The sequence below is a fragment of the Myxine glutinosa genome, chromosome 1 (assembly GCF_964187855.1).
Source record: "Myxine glutinosa chromosome 1, kmMyxGlut1.1, whole genome shotgun sequence".
NCBI classification, from domain to species: Eukaryota; Metazoa; Chordata; class Myxini; order Myxiniformes; family Myxinidae; genus Myxine; species Myxine glutinosa.
Genome location: NC_136261.1, coordinates 330,279,302 through 330,304,208, shown reverse-complemented (window position 1 = coordinate 330,304,208; position 24,907 = coordinate 330,279,302). Strand labels below are relative to the sequence as shown.

Here is a 24,907-nt window from a genome sequence, read left to right as displayed (position 1 = left end):
GGCTACTAGTAAAGCAGTGCAGGCAAGAAAGATTGCATAGGAGGGGAGCGAGGGTGTTTGAGGGGCAGGCCGAGTGAATGATCTGTGAGTTCGTGTTCACATGTGTGGGGGTAGAGGGAGGTGTTTGTGTGGGCGGTTGGAGATTGTGGGTGACGGTGTGTGGAGTGATGGGTGAAGAAGAGGCGGGGATAAAAAGATGTGGGTGGTTGGCTCAGCTCTACTTTTGCCACAATAATGATTCACAGCGCTGACATCAGTTGGGATTTAAGAGGAGGTGACTCGCACAACTTTCCTGGCATTCACGTTGCGCCTGCTCCTGGGTTGACAGAACGCTGAGCTCGGGGTCTGGCATTTAGGTAGATTTGAACTCTGAAGGCCGAAGTATCAAGTATTTTCTCATCAAGATTTGAGTTCGACAACCATCGTCTACTTTGTGTTCACGTGATTTTGTCGACTTTTCCTCCCTCACACTGGCTGACTACATAACCAGGTGGGAAGTTTGTTTTTAGTAGCGTTCCCTGTAAAGGAACTTATACAGGGAAATGCTTTGAGACCAGAAATGTGAGCATTTGATGCCACAGCATTTGAAGAACGAAGGAAAAAGTTGGATGGAAGATCTCATGTTGTAATGTATTGATATTTTTGATGTTTGATGCCAACAATGCCAGCCATTCTTGCAGTGTCCAAATCTAGGCCCATGTCCAGCCTACCCAAAGCTAATCATCTTCATGCAACAACATCTAGAAATGGTGCGAGAAAAGCGGCACCCCTCAAGGGCTCAAGTCCCAATAATGGGCACATACCCACTGCCACTGTGGCCGCTCAAAGAGTGGCACCAGCGAGAGAGAGACGGCAAAGACCGACGCAGCAGTTGCCAGCCAGCCAAGTCCCAGTAGTCAAAGCCGTAAGTGGAAATTTGACGACGCATTCCGCTGGACGAAGACGCTCAAAGACGGTCAATCCAATGGTTGCACCTGCTCATGTGTCTGGTTTAGAGGAAATTGCAGGTCGCTACCGAAGCAATGGCATTGAATTTTGTGGAGTTCATGATTCGCAGAAGCATGACGGTCCTCATCTTGCATCCAGCACTAAATTGGATCCCAAGTCATCCTCACATTTGCATTCTTTGGTTGAAAAGCCCTGTGTTGATGAAAACGCCACTAAGAAGACCAACCCACATCTTCATTCTCTTCTGCTCGTTCCTGAAAAGCTCTGCCTTATTCAGAACCACATGGTGGCGGAGTCATCCTTGGAGATGGCAGGGCTATTGCAGTGTTCTGAAGAATTGACCATGGGACCCAACAGATACTCAGCTTCTATGAAAGGTGACAGCAACAACGCGAGTCGAATGCCAGGTCCCAGGAAATGTCAAGTTGGCACTCGGCCCAAGTTGGAGAAGGCCGCTGATATTTCCATGGCTAAACAAGACCTGAAGGTCAGTGACACAGTTGTCCCAGTGTATGGTGTTCGGTAGCCTGTTGAAAGCAGTTACTTAAATGACATCCTTATGCTTTTCCTAGATCATATGGAGCATCTGATGAGGTCTCACGTGCTGTTATGTTCATCCGTTGCAGATTTTATAATGAGTTGCCCATACCAAAACCTGTAATAAGTGAAGAATGTGTGCCATTTTATGGATATGATTGTAACAAAGTGAGCTTAAAGGGATTATATCCTGAATGGGCTTTCATTGGGTCATTTCCAAACCGATAATGGTGGGACTGGCTGCACACAGACATCAATTACAACAGATTTGCCATCACTTGCTCACATCATTGCCTTTGATTGTGCCTGAAGTGGCAGGTAATGGCATGTGTGTGCACTGTGCATGTCGGCAAGGTGGATTGTGTGACTTCCACGTAGGCTGATACCTCCAAGGTGGGCCTCACGAGTTATGAGCGCTCAACACCATGTGGAATGTGAAACATGTAAAATTAAATTGTTTCAGCTTGAGAAAAACCTTTTGATATGCCCATTTATTCCATTAATCTTTTTGTTAGCTTTAGGAAGATCTTTTATTCTTATTTTTTCATACATGAGTCGAGTTCATGAAGCTTGTCGAGAGTTGTTTATTGTCATACATGAGTCATATAGATCCATAGAGGAGATTGCACTTATACGAGGTCCACAAAGGAGTTGCACTTACATGAGATCCTTAGAGGAGTTTTCATTCGTAGTATAGAGGTATAAGATTCAGATTATCGAGTCCCTGGTTCATATAGGAGTTTGCACATGGTCAATAGAGGAGTTTGCACTTGTGTAAGGTCCATAGAGGAGTTTGCACTTGTGTAAGGTCCATAGAGGAGTTTGCACTTATATGAGGTCCAAGGAGGAGTTTGCACTTATACGAGGTCCATAGAGGAGTTTGCACTTACATGAGATCCTTAGAGGAGTTTTCATTCGTATTATAGAGGTCTAAGATTCATATTATCGAGTCTCAGGTTCATAGAGGAGTTTGCACATGGTCAATAGAGGAGTTTGCACATGGTCAATAGAGGAGTTTGCACATGGTCAATAGAGGAGTTTGCACATGGTATTGGTCAATAGAGGAGTTTGCACTTATATGAGGTCCATAGAGGAGTTTGCTCTTATATGAGGTCCATAGGAAAGTTTGCACTTATATGAGGTCCACAGAGGAGTTTGCACTTATATGAGGTCCATAGAGGTGTTTGCACTTGTATGAGGTGAATAGAGGAGTTTGCACAAGGTCCATAAAGGAGTTTGCACTTACACGAGGTCCATAGAAGAGTTTTCGTTCGTATTATAGTGATCTAAGGTTCATATTATAGAGTCTTAGGTTCATAGAGGAGTTTGCATTTAAATGAGGTTCATAGAGGAGTTTGCACTCATATGAGGTCCATAGAGGAGTTTGCACAAGGTCCCTAAAGGCGTTTGCACTTGCATGAGGTCCATCGAATAGTTTTCATTCGTATTATAGTGATCTAAGGTTAATATTATAGAGTCTTCGGTTCATAGAGGAGTTTGCACTTATATGAGGTCCATAGAGGAGTTTGCACTTATATGAGGTCCATAGAGGAGTTTGCACATATATGAGGTCCACAGAGGAGTTTGCACTTATATGAGGTCCATAGAGGAGTTTGCACAAGGACCATAAAGGAGTTTGCACTTACATGAGGTCCATCGAAGACTTTTCATTCGTATTATAGTGATCTAAGGTTCATATTATAGAGTCTTAGGTTCATAGAGGAGTTTGCACTTATACGAGGTCCATAGAGGAGATTGCACTCGTATTGCATGCAGGACACAGACATCAATAGACAAGTGTGATTGAGAGATGTGAACTACAAGGAAAATACAATATTGGAAAAATCAACACAGTGTGATGGGATTTGAATCTGGTGTCATGCAATTATGATCATTGTGCTCATACGGCCACGTCAAACAAGTCAAGTCAGTGACGATGTTTGTTTGACCGCATACCTGGGTAGTAACGACACTGAACCGAACAACACCTGGCAAACTGTCAGTACAGCTGACAAGGTATCTAGCCAGAGTCAGTCCTGCATCGTTGCCTACCCGGGTACCCATATGACAGCTCGAGTCTGGGCCTTACAGACCCGCAGGCATCATCATGTACAAGGCACAGATGACAGACGAGTTCGGAATCACAATGAGAATTCTTATATGGTACATGCAGTAGCCCAGCAAAAATCAAGAGAAGCAGCCCTTGGTATTTTATTCTCTAATAATGGACAAGCCTGGGAGAAATTGGGTGCACAGTAATTGTTACCTGCCACAAAGATTCCCACTTTGGCACAGCCAGGTGGTGCACTCATAATTATAGTTGGCTATGTTTTATAATTCCACCAGTGTTTCAACAAAAGCATTTGTGAACTTGCAAATTTCTCTAAATACTGTGGTCAATCGTGACCCATACTTTGTTGTGTGACAGTTTGATTGAGAGATTTTGAATTATGTGCTGGCAGCGTGTGACGTTTTTAGTGTTGGTTATAAACATTCTGTCATGTACGATGAACCGTTGAAGAGAAATGCATTTTAAATGTTACCATAAAGTGCGTTGAGATTGTGGTGTGACATCTCAGACCCATGCCTTTCATATCATGTAGTGTCTATGAAGACATCTTTATATTGTCGGGTGATAAAAGTGAAGGCAGGGAAAAATTGAGAAGAATAGATTTTAACAGGAAACAGAGGAAGAAGTATGTTGGGAAAAGGGGAGAATAGGGAGGTTGGGCCAATTGTGGTGATGGTACAGAGGGGGTTAGAATTTTCAACCTTTTTACCTCCGCCACCGAAGGTCGATGGAGGTTGTGTTTTCACCTCTGTCTGTCTGTTTGTTTGTGAACAAAATATCTCAAAAAGTTGTGGTCGGATTTGGACAAAACCTGGTGGAGAGATTTGATGTGTGACAAGGATGAATCGATTCGATTTTGGTGAAGATCTGAATATGGATTCGGATACGTTAGTTATTTAATTTGTAAGTGATTCTTCACCATTGATAGATCGGGTGAAAAGAGATATATAACATGATATTTAGAAAAGATATGGACGAGTCATGACTGAACTTGGTGGATGAGTTGGTTTGGGGACAAGAACTAGTGATTCGATTTTGGTTCAGGGCCGAATCCAGATCCGGCCTATCAGTGGGATGAAAAATGTAAACTGTTCAACCCAAACCCCCCCCCCCCCCCACCTTTCCAACATGATTGATAGTAAATATCATTATTTTAAACTTACCCTGCACATTCAAAAGCTCCAGATATGTCTGTCCCATCGCTGTTCAGAAACACCTAATCTAGATAAACAGTACATTCCCTGGTAGCGATTCGTTGGGGGTTTGTGTAGCACACGCCTGTCCACTCGGGCCTTGCACCGACCCACATGGTTGGGAGTTTGCAGTCTGAGAACCTGCCCGTTTGGTGAGCTGAGGAAGTTCCCCAAGTCTTTAGTTGTGCAAAGGCAGGTTCTTTCTCCCAGGTACCTTTCCCAGTATTTTCGACTTATTTTAGAAGCTTTGTCAGCCATTTCAGGTAACAATCCTTAAACTGAATAAACAATATATTTTATTTCGCCCCGAGCACTGTATTTTCCTGAGATTTCTGCGTATGTGCACCGAGCATTCTGAGGCGGATTACGTCATTTCGTAAGTCACATATTGAAACATGAAACAGGACAGTTATCATTTGTCACTGCGTTTCTGCCTTGATTCATATAGCCTTCTATCAAATATCTAAAATAAACTTCCGTGTATTTTTCAAGAGAACTTCATTTTGTGTTTTCTCTCTTACGCTTAGTGATTCTAATGCATTGATTTATCGTTATTAGCAACGGTACCCGCCCTACGGGTGGGGCTTCAATTGGGAAGCCCAAATGAAAAGGCAAAATATCAGAAATTGAAGACTTTTTATTTATATTTTAAACGATTCATATAAACATCCGTTAAATCATATCACACGCAAATCATCAAAATCTAAACAGTATTTGTCGAATTTCAATAAAAGCCACATCACTGTTCATATCGGTAAATATTATTCCATCGTGTTTGGAAAAAGTGGAAAATTGGGAAAAAAAATTGGAAAAACAATATAGCCCATTTTACTCCAGGGGGTCCAACGATTACCCACCCAAAATATCATTGCGATTGGTTCAGCCGTTTTTGCGGTACCTGGGAACAGACAGAAAGACAGACATTTGGTGAATTATAGTAAGATTACTACAACATAAGTGCTTTGTCCACCAGTGCCAGCATGATCCGTTTCTGCAATAAAGAATTTATATTTGTTCTGATAATTAATAAACCTATATAATTATCTGGAATGATTATTTCCAGATCTCAAATGATCCCTGAATGTGTTTAGGAAAATATAGTGTTTGGTCTGGCACTGTATTTTCAACCAAGCAACTACTGGATTGTGGTGATGTATCTCCACATGTAAATGCTGTTTGTGGCCTTTATGTGCCGGGTTCCCAGGATGATGCTGCTGATGTCATTCTTAATGGCTGGGAGTCTAGAATCATGTTGTGAGAGGTCTCATTGCTCCTCTTAAAAACAGTAACGCTTTGTTAAAGAAATAGTAGGGCTTTCAAGACCAGTGCCAACAGATTAAATAAGACAAGATATGGATGGGAAGTGTACCTTGTGGTCTGTAGTTCTTTGCAGTTTATTGGACTTAACAGGAAACTCACATGAGTCATTTAAGCCGCAATAGATCTATGAGTTCACAGTATTCAAGAATAGAGAATGACCATCATTGGAAGTGAATACGTAAGCACCATCAGCAGACGCTGGTGTAATGGTTGGAGTGTCCACTCCTGAGTCTTGGGGGCTGGCCTGATGGGCCTAATGTTCTCCTCCTGCGTTGAATTTCTTTGTAAGACAGCTATTATTATATCACATATTGTCGATCTGTTTATCGATTTTGATCACGAGCAGTCATCCGTCTCTGTATGACCATCTTTGGGTTCTCAAGACAGAAGTCCAGCCAATGATAATCTTATGCTTTCGTCAGTATTGGTATTGCTCTGCCAGCTTGTATCATTCCCAATATGGCCATTCCATTTGCTAGCTATAGTAATCTTCTTTCCATGTGACAAGATTCCACCAGAATTTGTGGCTTTCAATTATCTCCATTCCAGACTTTTATGCTTTCCATTCCCCAGGCAGAAAAATGTGTTTGAGGAATGAATGAACTCGAAGAAGCACGGCCGAAGTCAAAGGTGCAGAGCACCGAGGCCGAGCATTACACTGGTAGCTTTTTACGTACATGCTCGGACTTATAAAACCTGTCTGGTGTACAAGTCGAAGCAAAAATGAGGTCCGAGAAGGAAAATATGCGAGTCTGAGTGAGCAAATGCTCATCTTTTTGTACATTTTGGTTTTCATGGTTTTGCTAGTTTAATGAATGTTGCATTGTATACTTGCATGCCATGTCCCACCCCTGTGTGGTTGTGTTATCTTTTGTGAAGTATACTATAAGGGGGGTGTATGCTCTTGACAAACGAAGCATTTCAATGGTGCCACTGTTCTTGCTTATCTCAAGTAGCCTAAGCTCACTTGACCAGTTTCTCAGATTATTATCTTTATGCGATTTCCGCTTTATTATATCTACCTCGAGCCGCGCTGTCTTGTACTCGTCACAATGGATTTGACTTGCCCTTTCATTGCCCTGGCTTCTTTATCGTCCTTTTGGAGGATTTGTTTGATTGTTGTTGTTTGATTGTTTGATTTGTACTTCACTGTATCCCCTAGATTGGTAGAGCTTCTCTAACACTCCTGTGCACCAATTCTGGAAAAAATGGAGTAGATTGACATAAGGATAATAAGCAGACTGATCTGTTTAAATTCCTAAGCGGATCTACATCCCTACGGAATTATAGCCCCATTAGCTAAGCAAAGAGGTCTGGAAAAAGACTTCACACTGGGCGATGGGCAGTGGGCATGCCACGGCACCATGGTGGCATCCAGGGTTCCTGTCGGTGGGCGCCAGCATGCCTTACAGGGCCTTTGGCACACGGCACCAGCCAGACCGATGGCGCATGTAGACGAGGCGCCGCCGGCATCATATCCGGAGCCAGAGAGCTTCACGCACTGTTGGCAGTTGTGGAACGACGTGTGTAAAGTGCATCGAGCACACGTTGGATGCCAGCCAGCTGCATTTAACCCCGTTCATGCTGGTGAGGGTGTAAAGGCTGCTGTGAAATCTATGATACTCGGCAAGCTAGCTATAAAAACACCACGTGATGCTCCAAATAACTTTGTATTCTATTGGCCAGAACCATCTATTTATCAAGGATTTTTACTGTGGTATGAGAAGAACAGTCGTTATGCGTAGTTTGGTGTAATTTTGAAAGCCATGATTTCTCAATCTGGCACCAATGAACAGGTGAAGGTGGTGGTGTTGGTGGCCCATAAACTTGAAAGAGCATCAGAGTGCGCACCATAAGTTGTGAACGTTTTGTGGATGCTAAGCAATCCTGGGCAGGTCACCACTCCAGCACATCCATGAAGATCGAACCCACACGACTGAGAGCAAATCAACAACGTTTTACCCACTCTCCCACCAACCCTCTCACCAATTAACGAGAGGATGTATAACTCACCTTTGAACGATTTTTTTACCTTCATTTTCACACTGTGCAGAATAACATATCAGGTGTAGATGTCTTTGTGCGATCCAGTTGTGCATTAGATTTATTATTTCAGTCCTGGAGAAGCAAAGTAAGGAGACCTTTGAGATTGCACGGGGGTCAATTGTAATTTCGTGGGATGACCTAGGTCGCAATGAAGGCCCAAGGGAGGAATTTACTGGCTTGGAAAACGCTTTGCTTCTTCCATTGGCAGCTGCTGGTTTGTTCTTTTTTATACCATCGGAAAAAAATAACAAACAAAGCAAAACTTCTTAAGAACGTGGATAAGTTACTACTTTGTTTACCGATGTCTGATATTTCTTCATTGCAACTGAAACCACAATTTAACAAAAATTTGTTCAATGTCTTGTTTTGTAACAGCACGAGCATACTAATTGCAAAGGTTTGAACAATAATGATAATAATTACAACTAGAAAGCATCTGAAAATATAAAGCCCATCCTCATCCATTTGTACCTCAGACATCTTCTTCTTCCATATGCTCAAAATAACGAAAACAGTTTAAAAAAAAAATTGATGATTTTATGCAGCCTTGACCTTTGAGCTTTAGTTCGGAAAAAAAATAATCAGCTTCTAGCTTTTGATTAGTGAACAAATTATGTGACACAATATGCAAATTCTTATAATTTCAGGTCAATTGGATGAAAATTGATGATGTTATACAACCTTAATCTTTGACTTTTTGATTTAAAAAAACAACAATTGACTCCTACCTTTTGATTAATGAGCCAATTCAGTGACCCGCTATGCAAATTCATTAAATTCCTGGTCAATCTGTTGAAAATTGGTGATTTTCCGAAACCTTGACCTTTGACCTTTTAACCAAATTATTAATGTGCCTTCTCTATATTCTCATAATAAAACTTTGTTGAAAATTTCAGGACAAAACTCAAATGGTAAATTGAAATTTTAGGTCAATTGGATGAAAATGGATGATTTTATGCAACCTCGACCTTTGACCTTTTGGTTAAAAAACAACAATCGACTCCGACCTTTTGATTAGTGAGCCAATTCAGTGACCCAATATGCAAATTCTTTGAATTTCAGGTCAATTGGATGAAAATTGATGATTTTATACAACCTTAACCTTTGACCTTTTGATTAAAAAAAAAACCAATTGACTCCTACCTTTTGATTAGTGAACCAATTCAGTGACCCGCGATGCAAATTCTTTAAATTCAAGGTCAGTCGGGTGAAAATTGTTGATTTTCCGAAACCTTGACCTTTGACCTTTTAACTAAATTCTTAATTTGCCTTCTCCATATTGTCATAACAAAACTTTGTTGAAAATTTCAGGACAAAACTCAAATGGTAAATTGAAATTTCAGGTCAATTCGATGAAAATTGATGATTTTAGGTGATGCTGACTTCTGACCTTTTGACAAAATTATTAATTTACCTTCTCTCTATTGCCATAAAACTTTGACGACAATAGCTCAAATGGCATGAAGGCATTAAGCCGAAGGCCTATACCTACTGTGTCATTGGAAGACCCGTAACACCTATGCTTTCGATATTTGATGATCATTTTAACAATCGATTTGTTTGTGTTGCACACTGAATGAATACGTAAAGGTAGAGCATGGCGATTGTGATATATGACAGGTTCGACGATACGTTCAGCCTGAACGGCATTGAAATCAAAATGGCGGTGTGTGGAGTCAGCCATCCTACACCATAATGACATCACAGACGTAATCCCATCACATCACCATCGTCATGTGACCAGATCCTCAGCTCTGATTGGTGTACGTTTGTGAGGGACATACATACCGATGGACAGACACTGTCCTTAGATGGCTTTGCCCTCTGGACTACACCATAAAAATTTAATACTTACATTATTTTCTAACTGCTGGACTGGTATCCAGTTAGTTACTTTTCTAACTGTAATGGTATCCAGTATTTTCTAACTCTTCAACTAAAGCATCAAACAAGCCCGGCTACACCGTTGTTAGACTATTGGTTTTGTTTTGATGTTGAGGACATTTGATGTATAAAATTGAAATTGGGAGCAGGTTAAATGCTGGTGAGGAAATGGTGAGCCTTATACTTCCGAACAACCAGTCTGTCTTCTCTCTCAGTTGCCTTCCACTTTCTGCCTGAAACACTTTTGCTTGTAAACTCACCAATTTCTCAGTGTCTGGTTATTGTGATTTCCCCGACAATACGTGAAACAATGACCTTCCTTGCAATTTCCTTCAACGAATATCCTTCCGCGTATCCTTCCACGTGCAGTATAATCATGGTTAAACAATCATCATGTTTTATCTTTTAACATGGTAGTTCTGCAATGAGAGAATAAGTAAATAAATAAACAACAAATAAGGAGCAAATAAATATGTAGATAAATAAACAAATGAACAAACAAACAAACAAGTGAATAAATACTATTAAACGAGTTCCTCAGAAATGTTTTGGAAGATGTTTTCGACTGAATTGAGGATAACAGTGTGATATGAGGTGTAACGGAAAGTAATATCGTTTTTTAAGCTCTGTATTCCCCTTTGAAAAACGACATTACTTTCTGGTATACCTAATATATTTCTAAAGCTTTGTGACATTGCCAAGAAGACGTGATTGTCAACCAGGAGGAGGTATTTTGATGAGAAGCTTAATGCAAAATGCCTGTAAAACAACTTTCCGTTTACAAATTCACTTGTAATGCTCAATAAACTTTCATTTCCACAAATAATCATATTTGTTTTAACCATCCTATCTTTGTTGGGTGTTTGTAAGATTTGGCCATCCTCCCATAAGTTTACTGCCGGTGTGTATTATATATATATATATACAGTGAAACCTTGACTTACGAGTGCACCAACTTACGAGTTTTCCGAGATACGAGCCGTCGCTCGGGCGGTTTATTGCTTTGAGATGCGAGCCGAGATCTGAGTTACGAGCTTACGCCACCCGCCACCAAGTGGGTTCCGGTCACGTGGTTATCTTGCCGTGCAAGCATCTTTGCCGTATATCGCTGCTGCTTTGTTTTCCCATTTTGGTTATTTTGGAGCTTACGCCACCCGCCACCAGGTGGGTTCCGGTCACGTGGTTATCTTGCCGTGCAAGCATCTCTGCCGTATATCGCTGCTGCTTTGTTTTCGCATTTTGGTTATTTTGGAGCTTACGCCACCCGCCACCAGGTGGGTTCAGGTCACGTGGTTATCTTGCCGTGCAAGCATCTCTGCCGTATATAGCTGCTGCTTTGTTTTCGCATTTTGGTTATTTTGGAAAATTTCTTAGTTTTAACCATGGGTCCTAAGAAATTGAGTGCCAAGGGCAGTACTGAGAAGAAGAAGAGGATGTGTGCTTGGATATCAAACACGCAATCGTCGAAAAACATGAGCGAGGTGTGCGTGTTGTCGACTTGGTGAGGCGGATGTGAAGGCAGCTGAAGATTTTATTATAACTTTTGCCGAACTGATAGAAGCCGAACGATACATCCCCCAGCAAATCTTCAACTGTGACGAGACAGGGCTCTTCTGGAAAAAGATGCCGAGGAGGACGTATATAACGGCAGAGGAGAAGAGCATGCCAGGCCACAACTTGTTCAGAGTGCCGGCGATAGCTCGCCTTCTCTTTGTGGAAAACACGGTGAGATCCTTAACATCCAACAACTAATGGGACGCAAACGGGGCGCCCAGTTTAGCGGTACACACATTGATGAATCACCCTGCCTGTGATTCACCCATGACAGGTTATAGCTGGGTCGGGATTCAAACCCAGGCTGGACAGTTTAGAGTCAAGTGTGCGCACCTCCAGTCCAGGCCATCCTGCCAACTTGTATGCTGCATACAGGTGAAATATAAAGCGCGAGATATTTTTATATATACGGTATATTTAAAAAAAAATTGGTGTGGTTTTTGGCGGGCTGGAACGGATTAATAGCATTTCAATGCATTTTATTGGGGAAATTTAATTTGAGAAACGAGCAAATTGAGTTACGAGCTCGGTCACAGAACGAATTAAACTCGTAAGTCAAGGTTTCACTGTATATATATATATATATATATATATATATATATATTTGATTCTATATTTGATTTGATTCTTCTATATTTGATTTATTTTTATTTTATATATATATATATATATATATATATATATAATGATATATATATTTATTTATTTATATATATATATATATATATATATATATATATATATATATGTAATATATATATATATTTATATATATATTTATATATATATATATTTATTTATATATATATTTATATATATATTTATATTTATTTATATATTTATATATATATATATAGATATGTACATATATTTATTTATATATTTATATATATATATTTATATATATATATAAATATATATATATATATATATATATATATATATATATATATATATATATATATATATATATATATATAAATATATATATATATATATATATATATAAATATATAAATATATATATAAATATATATATATAAATATATAAATAAATATATGTACATATCTATATATATATATATAAATATATAAATAAATATAAATATATATATAAATATATATATAAATAAATATATATATAAATATACTGTATATATAAATATATATATATATTACATATATATATATATATATATATATATATATATATATATATATATAAATAAATATATAAATAAATAAATATATATATATATATATATAAAATATAAATAAATAAATATATATATATATATATATATATATATATATATATATATATATAAAATAAAAATAAATAAATAAATATATATATATATATATGTGTATAAGAATGTGGTTTAAATTCCAAGTAGCTGTCTACCTTCGGGAAGGGTAATAGGCCTGCTCCCCAATGTATTGACTCTTCCAATTGCTGCTTCAACCATCATTCATTGTGAAAATATATTGATTGAAACAAATATTTTTCTGTAAATATCACTATTGCAGCAACCAATTATGCAATGAGGTTGATATCCATAAAAAGTAGCCCCACTATTTTAGAACGATGCATCAGATACAGTTTATGACATGAGGGAACAGGCTCTAGAACATGGTAAAGGGGCATTGCTTTCTGTCTTCTATTTACTGCTCTTTTTGTGGAAGCTCTACCAAAACCATCGATTGGATGTGTTAATCGTCACTCTGGGAACAAGCTGTAGCACATTGCACCATTGGATTGCTGCAGTCTGTTTCTCAGAAACATGCTGTTTGGTTTTTGGATGTCCAAACTACCACATTAAGCCATGTTCAATTTACAAACACAATAAAATGAGCAAGCTGCAAGCTCAACTTGCCATGGTTGGAATGCTCTATCTACCTATTGTTTTTGAGGGCACAAGGTATACCCACAACGTGCAGGCTTCTATATTTGATGTTCTGGTCTAATGTATTGATGTTCTGCAATGCTTCTTGCCTTTTGCAAGTTGGTGTTAAATAAATGCACGCGTCGTTGCTGAAGATCGAGTGAGCCCCAAATATATACTCGTGTATGTCTTGATGGGGTGGTGCGGCGACAGCGCTCCTTTCTTTGAGCTGTCTTGACTGGATTAAATTACCGATCTGACGATAAACTGGTGGGTTGGTGCTTCACAGGCAGGACGTTTGACATAAATCGTGCCATCCCTCGGATGGAAATTAACCCACCTGTCCCGCTTGCTGATGGAATAAAATATCCTGTGGGCTTAGGAGGATTGCAGGAGTGAAGAGGGTGGTTAGGAGGAGGATGGATGAACTGAGGGATGGGATTGGTGTGCAGATGAGCTTGACGGGAAAATTGGTGAAATGCCAGCTGAGATGGGCTGGACATTTGGTGCAGGTCGGGGAAAAGACGATGGCAAAGGGAGTAGATAGGTTGAGGGAGCAAGGTAGGAGGAAAAGAGATGCGGCAGAGAATGAATACATGTACTTGATTGAGATGGGAGGCTTTGTGAGGAGTGATATCAATAAGGTGGAGGTGGCTGGAGAGTGGAGAGAGTTGGCTGACAGAGAAAAATGGAGGAGTATCGTGGTCGAGGCAGGGCAGAAGCTTGGTGCCATTGGACCTCACCCCTTATAAAGGAAAGAGAAGTAGAAGAAGAGGTCTTTTGTGAAGGGTCCGCAAGTTATCGCTGGCTCCCTGAAAAGTGAAAATCCCTGCCAAAAATCGGTTACAGTTTAACGTCCGACCCACTTGGTGATAGACTTGGGCCAAAAGTGTTCTCTGGCCAACCACACAATAAGGTGGGATTAATTAGGGCTGTTGTTGTTGTAGTAGTAGTAGTAGTAGTAGTAGTAGTAGTAGTATAAACATGTTTACATGGAGTCATTGTACCTTTACACAAATAACCATGACATAAGGTGCAAGTTGACAATACACAAGTGAACAAAGTGTATGGGATTTGAACCTGGAATCCTAGCATCATTCTTAATGCCGGAAACAGCAAACAGACCAATTACCACGGATATCATTAGTAATTTGAGAACTAAAACAAGGTTGAATATTGCTGTCAGCAGAAGGTAACAAACCTACTCCCCATGGACCATCATTGCCTTAGGTATGCACGTAATGTCCCAATCATAGGCAGAAATGTCTACATTACAGCAACAGAAATCTGCAATTTATATGGAAATTATTTCATCCTTGCAATTCTGTAACTCTCTTGTACTGTACAGAAAGTTTTTGGTTTTTTTCTCTCCGTATGAGGGTAAAATGAAATTGCTCATGCACGTTCATTATTATGCTACACGGGCCTTTGCGGATGTCCAATATGATGATGTATTCCATTGTTTCCAGTTTCTTGAAGTCGCCCACCTTCTGATTGCGAATAATACAAAGAAGTGACATTTTTGTGGAAATGAACCAATTAAATTCAAATTCACATGGTATGATTAGGTGTACATCAATCAGCATTACATAATTTCGGAGCGAATGGAAATGCAAAAAGACCCAGATATTATGAGAGTTAATGTTGTGTCACCACGTTATTTTGACCTAGATGCCACTGTCACCTTAAGCCCTTTAGGGGCCAGCATGTGCAGTTCACGTTCCCATCCCCACTCCCACCTCTCCCTCTCTTGTCACTCACGTTGCCAAGGCACCCGGCAGCTCATTATACAGTCAACTGATGGACTGGAAAGGCCCATTTTTACAGGACGGAAGTCTGAGGGCGGGTGATGGAGGGAATGGAAGTGAAATAGCATCGTGTAATTAGGGTGATAAGTCATTGTACGGCAGCAGGTATAAGGATGTACAACTACACCTTCTCGTGACCTTTTGCAAATTCCCAGATCTGCTTGGGTGGCCAAGGGCTTGCCCTGAACATTGAATTGGCAACTTCTCTTATTTTTCAATACTAAGGGTATTTCGACAATTGCATTTGGTCAAAATACCACAAACAATTATACAAGTTATACATACAGTGCCTTCAGAAAGTATTCACACCCCATGACTTTTTCACATTTTATTGTGTTACAGCCTGAATGGAAAATTGATTAAATTGAGTTTTTTCGTCACTGATCTACACAAAATACCCCATGATGTCAAAGTGGAATTTTTTCTTTGAAATATTTTACAAAATAATTGAAAATGAAAAGCTGAAATGTCTCGAGTCAACAAGTATTCAACCCCTTCGCCATGACATTTTTGTGTGAGATGCAATCCATGGCTGGTGCACACCATTAAAGCCAGGATGTGCCTTTTTGCATTTAACAGATTAAGTTGGTCCTCATTGCTTAGATTTTAATGCTGTATGCTATCCTGACGAGGGCAAATAAGCCCTCATTGGGACGGCATAGTGCTGAAGTCGTGGGGGCTCACTCCTATGGAGAAGGGGTCCAATTGTATGACCATGCATTCTGGCCCTTCGGGGTCAGGATGCATGTGTTTTGATTGACCATGTGCTTCAACCTTTGGGCTGAGGGGCATGTGTATGCCAATGGGACAGTCTTGATGGATGGTGTGGCTTGGCTATGGGGTCAAGATGCACGTCCAAAGCTGTTAAAATCTTTGATTTTTTAAAACCTTTTTGAAATTATAAACTAGCTGAATGCACCCGGCGTTGCCCGGGTTCTTTTTGAATGAATTTAATCTTCTGTTCTTTCTTCGTGAATGAAATGAATTTAATCGTGCTCAACAATTCCTTGTTCTTTCTTCTGTCGGGCCCTGCGAGAGAGAATTTTGAAAGCATGTGTTGCAATCAATCAGATATTCCTATTAAGTGCAGAAGTTGTACTTCAAGAGAATTTTGAAAGAAGTAGAAGATTTATTGCGAAATGGGCCCAGCCCGGCCGAGGCGGCCACGACCGGCCTCGCCACCCAGCCTATAACCTTCCCGGGGCCCGTCCCGACATTTTTTGTTTCAGAGGTTTCCTCCTATCTTTCAACGCTCAAAAGATTCGCTCGTGCAGACAAACAAAAAAACAAACAAACAAACAAACAAAAACTTTCTTTTATATATATATATATATAGAAAAGGTACCTTCAAAAGAGGAAAATAAGCCCAAACACCAGATCGGTGGCTCTGTTTGATGTTTGACTAATAATAACGAAATAATCAAATCTCTGTCTGTTGACAGAGTGGCTGGGTGATGATGAGGTGACACTTTGGTCTCAGACTTCAGTCCATCAGAGATTGGGACAGCACTTGTCACGCTGTATGTCATTGATGTGTGTGTGTGTGTATATATATACACACACACACACACACACAAGGAAGAGTACCGGTCCCAAGTGACGGGAAAAGCTAGCAAAATAATCCTCCTCCTCCTTTCTCCTTCCCCTTCTCCACCTCCCCCACTCTCTCTCTCTCCCCTACATCTTCCTGGTCCCTTCCCCACTTCCCTCTCCCTCCCCCTGTAACCTGCTCCCTCTCCCTCTCCCCTTTCTCCCACTCACCTCTCCACATGTCCATGCTCTATCTTTTTTTTTTAAGGCTTTAGTTTCCTTTTAAGTATTTGTTTTGCTTTCGCTATTCAGTTGTTACTTATTGTCAGTTAACAAATCTAAAGGTGGTTATTTTTTTAAAATTATATTCAGTTGTTACTTATTCTATATTTGATATCTGATGTACCATAATCGTCTGTGCAGAGTGTCTGTGCCGCCAAAGTATCTTCCTGAGCAAGGGTTATACTGGGGGGTTTGCCATTGCCTTCCCAGCAGTAGTTTAGACAGGAATTTATCATTTGTCAAGGGTGCCCATGATAGCTCGCGCACTCTTTATAAGGGACACCGTGGGGATCTTTAACGTTCATCAACCAAGGTCGGAAGTTGGGACGCCCAGTTTAACATCCATTAGATTAGAGGGACAGCACACACATTGATGATTCACCGGTCTGTGAAACACAAAGATGATAGTTCATAGCTGGGTCGGGATTCAAACCCAGGCTGGATGGCTTAGAGGAGAGTGTGAGTACTTCAAGATCATCCTGTCAGCCAAAGTCATCACTTAACGCACTGTTAATAAACAAAATATGATTCCATGTTGTACCAGTGTGTATGACTATACAGTATAAACGTATCATAAAAGTAGAATCCAAATCCAAAAAGGTCGTGACTGATGTCCCTGGACAGTGTAAAATAAAATCAGACATAGTTACAATAAATACCTTTAAAAGAGTGAAAAAATGAATTTTGGAGCCATTTTACTTCACGTCTCGTGGAGCCTGTTATTTAATTTTAAAAAGCTTTTCCCCCCCTAATTTTGTTCTGATTTCACTCGAGATTTCAATATACTTATTTAGGTATAACCCATGAGTAACTTCACCCATGTCCAACCGACTCACCCATGTCAATCTTGCCAGTAACAAATCACATTCCAACGGGAGATTCCAATGATTCTGAATGCTTTGGTTTCAACAGCGTGAAGACGAGCTAGGTGTAAGGCAGGAGCACCAGCCCAGAGGGGAGAGCAGTACTCCATTGAGCTGCGGATGAAAGCCTTGTATGTGCTGAGGAGCTCAGGTGTGCCAAGGAAGGACTTCGCATGACGGAGGATGCCGTCGGCGACTGGGTTTGGAGGCCAGCTTGGAAATGTGGTTTTCCCAGGAAAGATCATGGCAGATAGTGAGACCCAAAAGCTTGAGTGACGGAACTTCTTGGAGAGGATTTTTGAGAAAGTAGATGGGAGGGATGCCCAGTCGATCTTTTTGGAGAGACATAGTGAGAATATGAGATTTGTCATGATTGAAAGACATGTTCCACTTGTTTGACCAGTTTGTGATGTATCCAGGTCTGCAGAGAGTGAAGAGGATGCTGACTGCCGATCTGAGGGTTGAGATTATGGAGCCTTAATTGGCGATTAAAGTTGTACTGTACTCAATACAATGCCCACACCTTGAGAAGCTTTCACCCTTGTTTGGAGCGAATTTCAATACACAAATTGAAGAAAACAACGTTGCACCTCTTGCTTTAGAAACAGCTGCGAGTCCAAAGAAAAACACGACGATCTGCACCATGCAAACCACGATGGCTCTCCTCTTCCTGACTGCCTCGTAGAGTACGTCTTGACGTCATACGTTCCAGACGTGCATAAAAGTGTCAGTTAAATGAAATTATTTTCATATTTCAAAGGTGGATTCACAGTATTCCTCTGAATGGCTTCCAGTTTCCCCTTGGTTTCCCTCTAGGTATTTTAAAATTATTTTATGGTGTCGGTATTTTCCTTAATCTGTGTGTTTCATTCATATTGCCGTATCGTCAATCATTCTACCCCCTGTATGAATCCTTCTACCTCCTTCACGTTCCCCATAACCTCCCGCCAGTCTGACTTCGCTCTCCTTCAACTCTTCCCGAAAAGGCGCCATTTTCTTGCGCATCTCTTCGCCCATCTCACGGTTCATTTCCACGTTCATCGCGTCCATTCTAGTGCCCATCACTTGCATTTCGCCGCTCATTCTTTCTCTCATCAACTCCATTTGTGATTTGAACGCTGCTGGCGGCTTCCCTGTGGTACAAGTTCCATGGATGCCGAATTTTCCTCGTTTTGGTTCTTCTCCCGCTATCCTTGTGAAATCACCACGTGAGTTCCTCCACTCGCGCACTGATAACACCATTTATAACACTGAGTGAACAGGTGATCGATTTATTAATTTAATTAATTAATAATTGTTCAGAACGGAATCCCTTTGTAACCCGAGGATTCCCTGTTCCTGCATTTTCACATTTTGTGTAAAAGTTGATTTTCACACGATTGCTGGCGTCACAAACAGGAAACGCTTCATTTTATATCCGTCAATAATTATTATGATCGAATGAGCACACTCCCTTCCTTTTTTCTTCCTTCCTTCTCTTCATTCTTTCTCTTCTTCCTTCTCTCTATTCTTTCTCTTCTTCCTTCCTTCATTCCTTCAATGTGAATGCTGCTACATCGGAATGAACATTACCTCACACGGTACCTCATTGTTCGTTTTCAAAATAACAGAATGCTGTTCTGTTTGATGAACGAATCGATTAGAGAACGGATTTAAAATATCGATTCACAGCCATTCAATAACGTCAATCCGGGCATGGCACCGATGCAGCACAACATACACGCTTCATGTGATGTGTGCGACGTGACGTCATTATTTAATTATTTTATCATCAGAATCGGTAGTACAACCGGCAGATTTTTTTTTTTTCCTCATCGGTTATCAGTTACAGTCAAATTTCTTAATCGGCACAGCACTATATATATATATATATATATATATATACATATGAAGAGCAGGGCTCTTGCTTGAGACGGACGAAGTGACGGGCAAGACACAAACTCGTCCGAGAAGATGTTTATTGTAAAAACCAACTCGGGAACTCTAAAAAGCCCGTTTATCGGGCTGCATATATATCACAACCAGAAAGCACAACCGAAACCGAAACCGAAAGCCACGCCTCTCAGGCGAGGCGCGCTTTGGTGGTCACGTGACCGACAGGTGCAAAGGATTATAACCGCACGCGCGGCACGCTTTGGTGGTCACGTGACCGGCCACCCCGGCGCCGTGGTTTGCCCGCCGGTTACGTCACCGGCTGGAGCAAGGAGATTCTGTTGTTGGTCTCGCTTGGGGGACTCATGGGTCGCTACACATACATATATATATATATATATATATACATACATACATACATATATATATAGTGAGAGCATCTGCTCTTCTTATTGTTGTTATATATATATATATATATACATATATATATATATACACACTACCAGTCAAAAGTTTTAGAACACCTCAATTTTTCCAGTTTTTTTGGAAATTTACGCAGTTTAATGTCTCAATGTACTCTGAAATTAAGCACAGAACAAATAAACAATTGGAGATAAAAAAGAAATCAGAGAATCATTTTGTTTAACAACATTTAATTGAAATTTTTGACTCAGCAAAGTAGCCACGTTTTGCAGATATAACCGCTGAACACACTCGTGGCATTCTTTCTACAATGGAAATCAAATATTGTTCGGGAGGTTCTTCTCAACACTGTTGCAGAAGTTCCCACAAATGTGTTGCACTTGCAGGTTGCTTTGCTTTCACCCTTCTGTCCAGGTCAGCCCAAACCAGCTCGATGGGGTTCAAGTCTGGAGACTGTGCTGGCCATTCCATGATTTGAAGCCTACCGTCTTGTTCTTTTCCTCGAAGGTAGTTTTGCAATAGCCTGGAGGTGTGTTTTGGATCATTATCTTGCTGTTGGATGAACCCATGATCAACAAGGCGTATACCAGAGGGTATTGCATGGCGCTGCAAAATACCTTGGGCGCCATTTTGGTTCAGGGTGCCAGTCACTCTGCGCAAGTCGCCGTCTCTGGATCCAGCAAAAGAGCCCCAGGCCATCACGCTTCCTCCTCCATGTTTGACAGTTGGTGTCACACACTTAGGTACCATCCTTTCACCTACTCGACGGCATACAAAAATCCTGCGTGATGAACCAAAGATTTCAAATTTTGATTCTTCGGTCCATAAGACCTTCTTCGAGTCTTCAGTGGTTCACTGGCGGTGCTTCATGGCCCAGGCAAGCCTCTTTTTCTTATTGTGCCATCTTAGCAATGGCTTTCTTACTGCCACTCAACCTGTCAAACCTGCAGCTCGAAGTCTTCTCTTCACAGTTGAAACTGAGACTTGCTTACTTCGACCAGTGTTAAGCTGTGCTTGAAGCTGTTGTCATGTGAGCCGCCTATCACGCAAGCTGTTGACTCTCAGAAACTTGTCTTCTGATTCTGTTGTGGCTTTGGGTCTGCCAGACCTCTTCCTGTCAGAGTTTCCTCCACTTTCCAATATACTACTGCCTGCTGTGCAATATTGTCCAAATAATGCTTCAGAGGGTGTAATAACAGTCTGTTCCAATACTGCTTTTATACAGACAGGGGGTTTATAATCAAGTAATCAGCAGAGGTTGGGACACCTGTAGGAATTGTTTGCATCAACTTTCAAGGCTTAATTTACTGACATTGCTTCAGAACAGCTGTAAGTTGTTAACCCATTACTTGTTCCCTGAAGAAGGCCTTTTTTTTTTTTTAAACAATATAACTGTGCAATTTACATTATTTTCCCGTTTTTGCGATAAACCTAAACTTTTTTTTTTAACCTTGAGCAGTTTACTGTTTACACTTTTGTACCATTTCAGGTGATTCACTGCACATTAAACTGCGTAAATTTCAATAAAAACTGGAAAAATTGAGGTGTTCTAAAACTTTTGACCGTTGGGATACAGTCACGTGAAAAAGTAAGTACACCCCATGTAAAGTTTTGACTTTTTCAACATATTTCAACCTTCAGCTATTTGATCTTCATTTCAACAATATTGATAGATAAAGGTGATATAATATAACAAATATCATGAAACATTTACATTTTGTAGTCTATTGTATAATATAAATACACATAAATGCAAATTTCACATGTGGAAAAAGTAAGTACTTGGCATTGTCTTGTACTGACAGTAAGTAAAAGTAAGTACATATATATACGAAAAAGTATACAGTATATATATATATCTATATATATATATCTATATCTATATATATATATATATATATATATATATATATATATATATATATATATATATATATATATACATACCGTATACGAAAAAGTAAGTATAAAAAAAGTATATATATATACAGACTTGGCATTTAATATGGAATATTTTTTTTGTGGGGGTGAACTTACTTTTCAAGATGACTTAGAACCAAAAGTTCATTGGAATTATGTTGAAATTATTCTAGATTTTGTTAATGTGACCTTTAAAAGAATCAAAAACCACACTTGACATTTCGAAGCAAATAAATTGATCCATGAAAGTGATGCAAACTGATATCGAACTCAATTCACGGACAGTACTGTGTTAAACTTCTCTACGTTTTCCAGAAGTATCTCTTTATTTTACACATGAGCCAATTTTTTTTTCAACAAAAACAAAAGTTAAATTATTACTGGGATTACGGACAGTAAAATTACAGTTCAGTACTTCGTGTAACCCCCACGAGCATTCAGGAGAGCACGTACACGTCGAGGCATGCTGTTCACGAGATTTGCCAAGGTTTGGACAGGAATCGCTTGCCATGCAGTGACAATAGTCTGCTGCAATTCATGCACAGAGGGAGGCTGGTGGTCCAAGTTGTCGATTTGACGCGTTAATTCTGCTCACAAGTTCTCTATCGGATTCATATCCGGGGACATGGCAGGCCACTCCATATGCTCGACACCACAGTCAACAAGAAAGTGTTGGATCATGCGAGCACTATGAGGCCGTGCATTGTCATCTTGGAAGACACAGTTTCCTCGAAAGGCTGCATGAGCAAATGGAAGCAATGTTTCTTCCAGAATGGCCCTGTACTTGAACTGGTTCAGGTTTCCATTCAGAACAACCAGGTCAGTTTTTCCCCCTGCATGAAAAGCAGCCCCAACGGTCACCCCACCACCTCCAGCTTGGACTCTTGGCACTATACAATCTTCGTTGTAGGCTTCATGCACTTGTCTGCGCATTCGGACGCGGCCATCTTGACGATAGACCAGAAATCTAGGCTCGTCACTGAAGGTCACGTGATTCCAGTGTCCTGGCTGCCATTGACGGTGCTCTCTGGCCCACTGCAATCGGCGCTGGTGGTGTTGTCTGGTCAGACGTGGCTTTCTCAGGGGACGCCTGGCACGATAGCCTGTTTGAACCAGTCGTTGGTTGACTAGCCTTCTGGATACAGGCACATTTGTCAGTTGCTGCCACTCACCCCTAAGCCGATTAGCTGACTTGGTACGGCCATTGCAGACTAACCGGTGCAGCTGGCGATCATCTCGCCTTGTGATTCTGCGGGGACGTCCTGGCCTCGGTATTGGAGTAGGGATACCCCTCTGAGCATTTCGTTTCAGGATCTTTGACACCTGACCTTGAGTGATGCCATACTGCCAAGCAATAGCACGCTGTTTCATGCCGGAATTTCGTAAAGCCACCACTCCATGACAAACAGCATTCTCGAGTTGACGGACCATCTCCAGAGGAAGTGGCAATAACCTTTGTGGATGTGCAGCAGTTGTTTTCCACAAATACAGAACGCAACAACCCTTATATACCTGATTGTGAAGCCAATCGTCAAATGTACCTGTCCTTACATTTTGTCACGCCACCTGTGATATTATCCTGTTATTGACTTATTGCTGTGAAAGACAATCAGTGACATGGTTCTTTTGACAAAGAAATCACCGAAGCGTAAAATAAACTCACCAGATTGATATACTGAGTTCAGAAAGTAAACCCAAGTCAAGAATAAAAAAAATATTCCATATTAAATGTCTGTATGTATATATATATGTATATGTATATATATATGTATGCATATATATGTATATATATATGTATATGTATATATATATGTAAGTCTGTATGTATATATATATGTATATATGTATATATATATATATATATATATATATATATATATATATATATATATATATATATATATATATATATATATATATACAGTGAAACCTTGACTTACGAGTGCACCAACTTATGAGTTTTCCGAGATACGAGCCGTCGCTCGGGCGGTTTATTGCTTTGTGATGCGAGCCGAGATCTGAGTTACGAGCTTACGCCACCCGCCACCAGGTGGGTTCCAGTCACGTGGTTATCTTGCCGTGCAAGCAGCTCTGCCGTATATCGCTGCTGCTTTGTTTTTGCATGTTGGTTATTTTGGAAAATTTCTTAGTTTTAACCATGGGTCCTAAGAAATTGAGTGCCAAGGGCAGTACTGAGAAGAAGAAGAGGATGATGTGCTTGGATATAAAACACGCAATCGTCGAACAACATGAGCGAGGTGTGCGTGTTGTCGACTTGGCGAGGCAGTACGATCGTAGTACTTCTACGATATGTAGTATATGTACAATTTTGAAGCAGAAGGAGTCGATAAAGGCTATAACGCCAGCCAAGGGCGTTACGATTATTTCAAAGCTCCGGACCTCTATCCATGAAGAGATGGAGAAGTTGTTGTTTGTGTGGTTGACGGAGAAGCAGCTCGCAGGAGATACCGTGACCGAGAGCATCATCTGTGAGAAGGCCCGAGACATTTACGGGGATTTGGTGCAGCAGACGGCGGGAACATCAACGGACAAGGCATCGGAAGTCATTCAAAGCCAGTCGGGGATGGTTTGATAATTTTAAGAAGAGGACCGGCATTCACTCCGTCGTCAGGCATGGTGAGGCAGCAAGCTCGGATGTGAAGGCAGCTGAAGATTTTATTATAACTTTTGCCGAACTGATACAAGCCGAAGGATACATCCCCCAGCAAATCTTCAACTGTGACGAGACAGGGCTCTTCTGGAAAAAGAT

General features: G+C 40.5%; 1 protein-coding gene across 1 annotated transcript in view; it reads left to right on the top strand.

Moving 5' to 3' along the window:
* Window positions 1-538: 538 nt before the first annotated feature.
* The window catches only part of LOC137412026 (neuron navigator 2), a gene marked incomplete in the record, with an annotated part of 519,476 nt that continues 495,107 nt past the window's right edge, over window positions 539-24,907 (top strand). The window contains 1 exon segment of the mRNA XM_078769766.1: window positions 539-1,435. Within this exon segment, the coding sequence (XP_078625892.1) occupies window positions 653-1,435 (783 nt within the window).